The sequence below is a fragment of the Dendrobium catenatum genome, unplaced genomic scaffold, assembly GCF_001605985.2.
Source record: "Dendrobium catenatum unplaced genomic scaffold, ASM160598v2 original_scaffold_48306, whole genome shotgun sequence".
Taxonomy (NCBI): domain Eukaryota; kingdom Viridiplantae; phylum Streptophyta; class Magnoliopsida; order Asparagales; family Orchidaceae; genus Dendrobium; species Dendrobium catenatum.
Window position 1 is genome coordinate 1 of NW_021366760.1, and position 3,500 is coordinate 3,500.

The 3,500-nt window shown below is 37.6% G+C and overlaps 1 protein-coding gene across 1 annotated transcript; it reads right to left on the bottom strand.

Annotated features, from left to right (window-relative positions):
• Positions 1-315: 315 nt before the first annotated feature.
• On the bottom strand, positions 316-3,026 carry LOC110098457 (succinate dehydrogenase subunit 5, mitochondrial-like). Its single transcript, XM_020825300.2, has 4 exons — positions 2,980-3,026; positions 2,799-2,887; positions 640-947; positions 316-528 (listed from the first exon to the last, which is right to left on the bottom strand). Exons 1-4 carry the CDS (start codon positions 3,024-3,026, stop codon positions 316-318), a joined length of 657 nt encoding a protein of 218 aa, XP_020680959.2.
• Between the last annotated feature and the right edge of the window lie 474 nt (positions 3,027-3,500).

Consider the following 3,500-nt stretch of genomic DNA (forward strand, 5'->3'; position numbering starts at 1 on the left):
TTTATCATATGCTTTTTCTAAATCAATAAATATCATGGAAATTGCTGAAATAGATGAACTAACTGCTTGGTTTGAAGAATTGATGAAAGTGATTGATTAGCTTTAGCTACAAAAAGCTTAAATAGACCATGAAACATGATATTCAGAGTAGCATGTAGTCCTAATGTTTACTATATCTAATGTTCACTACAAGCCAGTATTAACACAAAAGTTATGACAGTCAGGGTCAGAAAATGAAAATTGCAAAAGCCGATTAGCATATCTTGAAGATAACTTCTAAAATAATGAGATTCCTAACAGTAAAAGCTTAAAAAACTACCAAATATGCATAAATTGAATTACCTTGCCCCACTCAGAACCAATACCACTGCATCTCATCTTTATGTGTATCATTTTGGTTCCAAGCTCAATTTCAACTTTTTTTCGTAGGTAGACCTCATCAGGGCCAAAGGAATCAAGATAAGTCTTATAACGCCTATATGCCGCTTCAATGGCATCATCTAAGCCATCTGGCAAGTTCCCAACATTCTGTAAATAAATCCAATCAGAATAGATATGTCACTTAATAACACAACTTCTATCCACAGTACAAAGCAAGTAGGAGCAACGAACAAGGTGAAGGAAGAAAAAGGAGCAGACCTCGCCAGTCAATCCACCAAGATCATCAAGTGCCATTCTGAGAGATACTAAAGTGCTACCAAACTCCACAGAAGCTTCAGCTGCACGGAAGGCATTTGCCAAAGCCTCCTCCCCTGACACATCATCAGTAGTTTTAGACAACGCCTTTGTTGTTTCATTGACAAGGGAATCAGGGACCTCATTCCAATTCAGAGCCATTAGATCCTTGAAAGCAACTTTTATGTCAGGATCTGTTATAGCAGGCAACTGGCTTGCGGCAGTTGCACTAAAATCCCGTTTAAAGCTTGCCCCAAATGGTAGATAGCAGCCTGCAAGATTTCACAAGAAAGTGACGCTACATTTTTTTCAACTAAAACAGGAAACTAAGACAGCATAATATTTTTAAAAATGAAATAAAATAAAAGGAAGCCAAGTTGGATGCACTGATAGTGACAATAACACATGACCGTAGAATAATAAGTTTGACAAACAACAACAACAATATCAGGCCTTTATATTCTACTACGTGGGGTCAGTTACATGGATCTTTTTTCTCCATTGTGTCCTGTTAAGAGTCGAATTCTCATATAAATCTAATAAAGAAAGGTCATTTCTAATATTTTCTAACCAAGTCTTTTTAGGTCTACCTCTACATTTATTAACATAAGTCAAATCTAATACATCTACTTTCCTAACTGCCTAACCGGGTGATCAGAAGGCTGCCATTTTATGTGACAAAACCATCAAAGGCGTCTCTCTCTAATCTTATCTTCCACTGGAGCTCTTCAACCTTTTCACATATATGTTCATTTTGAATCTTGTTTCTAAAAGTAAAGTCACTCATCAACCGAAACATCCTCATCTCTGCAACACTTAACTTAATATTACGCTTCTCTTTTAATGGCCAACATTCTACACAATAAAGCATTGCAGGTCTCACCACCATCTTATAGAATTTTCTCTTAAGTTTGACTATTTGAGGGAGACTTTTGTATCACACAACAAGCCCGATGCATTCCTCCACTTCAACCATCCAACTTGAATTCTACTAATAATATCCCTATCTATTTCACCATCACTACAAATAATAGACCCAAGATATCTAAAATGTGTACTTTTATTAATGACTTGATCACGCAAAGTCACAATACTACCACTAGATCTGTTACTAAAATATAATAATTCGACAAATAGCGAAAAAAAAATTCTCACACACACGAAATATATATACATACAAATACCCATGCATGCATATATCATATATAGATATCAATACATGCATATAGATATCTACACAAAAGCACTGATAAGTAATCAACACATGAAGATTGTGAAGTCCCCAACTGTGAGATCCATTACTCCACCTCCTTCATGCATCGGCCCAAATTTTGACCTTAAAGGAGCCATTGGTTACAGGTGCAGCCAATCATGATATGATTTATTGAGCAAATGGATTGAAGTGCTTAGTCATTGGATATTTTCCTCTCAATCATTGGATTGCGATCCACGTGCTCCTCTCCCATCACCTAGTTGTCGACCACCCATTTTTTTATTTTATGTGAATTACATTATTTTTTCATATGTACTCCTTAAAAGAGTCTATGAATACCTACATGAAATCAACTTGTCGATAGATTTACCAAATGGCACTACATTTTAAAAATTTTACAAGCAAATATGGAATGATAAAATCATCTAATTTAAGAGGCAATGTTGAAGATTGTGTGATGAGGACATTAGAGATCTACGACTACGATCGTGCCTATTTATTTTGATCTATTTTATGTATTTGATTTGTTATTGTTCTTTTTCCCTTTCTACCCTCACTTGAGGGTTTTGTCTTATGTATGCCCTAGGGGCAATAGTGTCTTTGTTATTTCCCTTCATATATTTGGCTATTTAAAGCCTTCCTCTTCTTTTGGAGGGTTAATTAATGAATTAGAAAAAAATTCCCTAATTATTCCCTCAAGTAATTCTCCAATCAATCCCATTAAGGGCTGCCGCCCCCTTCCCCTTTCCAATTGAGATCCTGGAATTACTCAGTTCACCGTCTAAGAAGGAAATTAATCCCAGGTTGCTCCTGCTGCTGTTTATCGAAGTTCTCCCATGATGTTCAACTAACTTCCTATCATCCAGGGAAAAAAAAAAAACTCTAAAATCAACACCACTCAATGTACTACCCAGATCTCTGGACAAAACTTGTGTGCTGTCCAAGAATTCCAGCCAACTCCATGGCTGTCCAGATTTGCACGGAACAGGGAACTGCTGTCTAGATTGCAAGGAACCAGAAAACTGATGTTCAGAGCCTCTCCGGGCTTCAATTTGCTGTCCTCTCTGTGTCGGCAACTACAACGATAACACCTGAGCTTCGTGTCCTCCATTGGTTGTTGTCCAGATTTTCTGTACATCGCCAGGCTGCTGTCCAGGGAATTTCAACTAGCGAAATTACTGTCCTGCTCTCCGAAAATCCACCCGTTGCTGCCCAAAACTGTCCGGAACCACTGTCCCAGGTTGGATACTCGCTGTCCAAAGATTCGAGCGTGGATTTGTTGCTTCTGAGCCGTCAAAGACACCACCAACTGCTGTCCAAGCTTGCGAGAAGGTTGAATCTTAGCAAAGGGTGAACTCTTTCTCTCTCTCTCTCTCTTACCTCCTTCGTTGATCCTTGCATGTGGTTGTATTTGATTCATGCAAAATCTTGCCAAGCTCCGCTAAAAGCTTAGTATTTAGTAGGAATTATTTGAGAGATCTTTCATAGCACTATTTTCATTGTTAGATTAGGGATTTTTTGTTGAAACTCATCTCGTATGCAACGTCAAGAGTAATTGATTATTATGGAATTTTTACTTTTCGCGAGTAACTTGGCCTAAGCTTATGTTTAC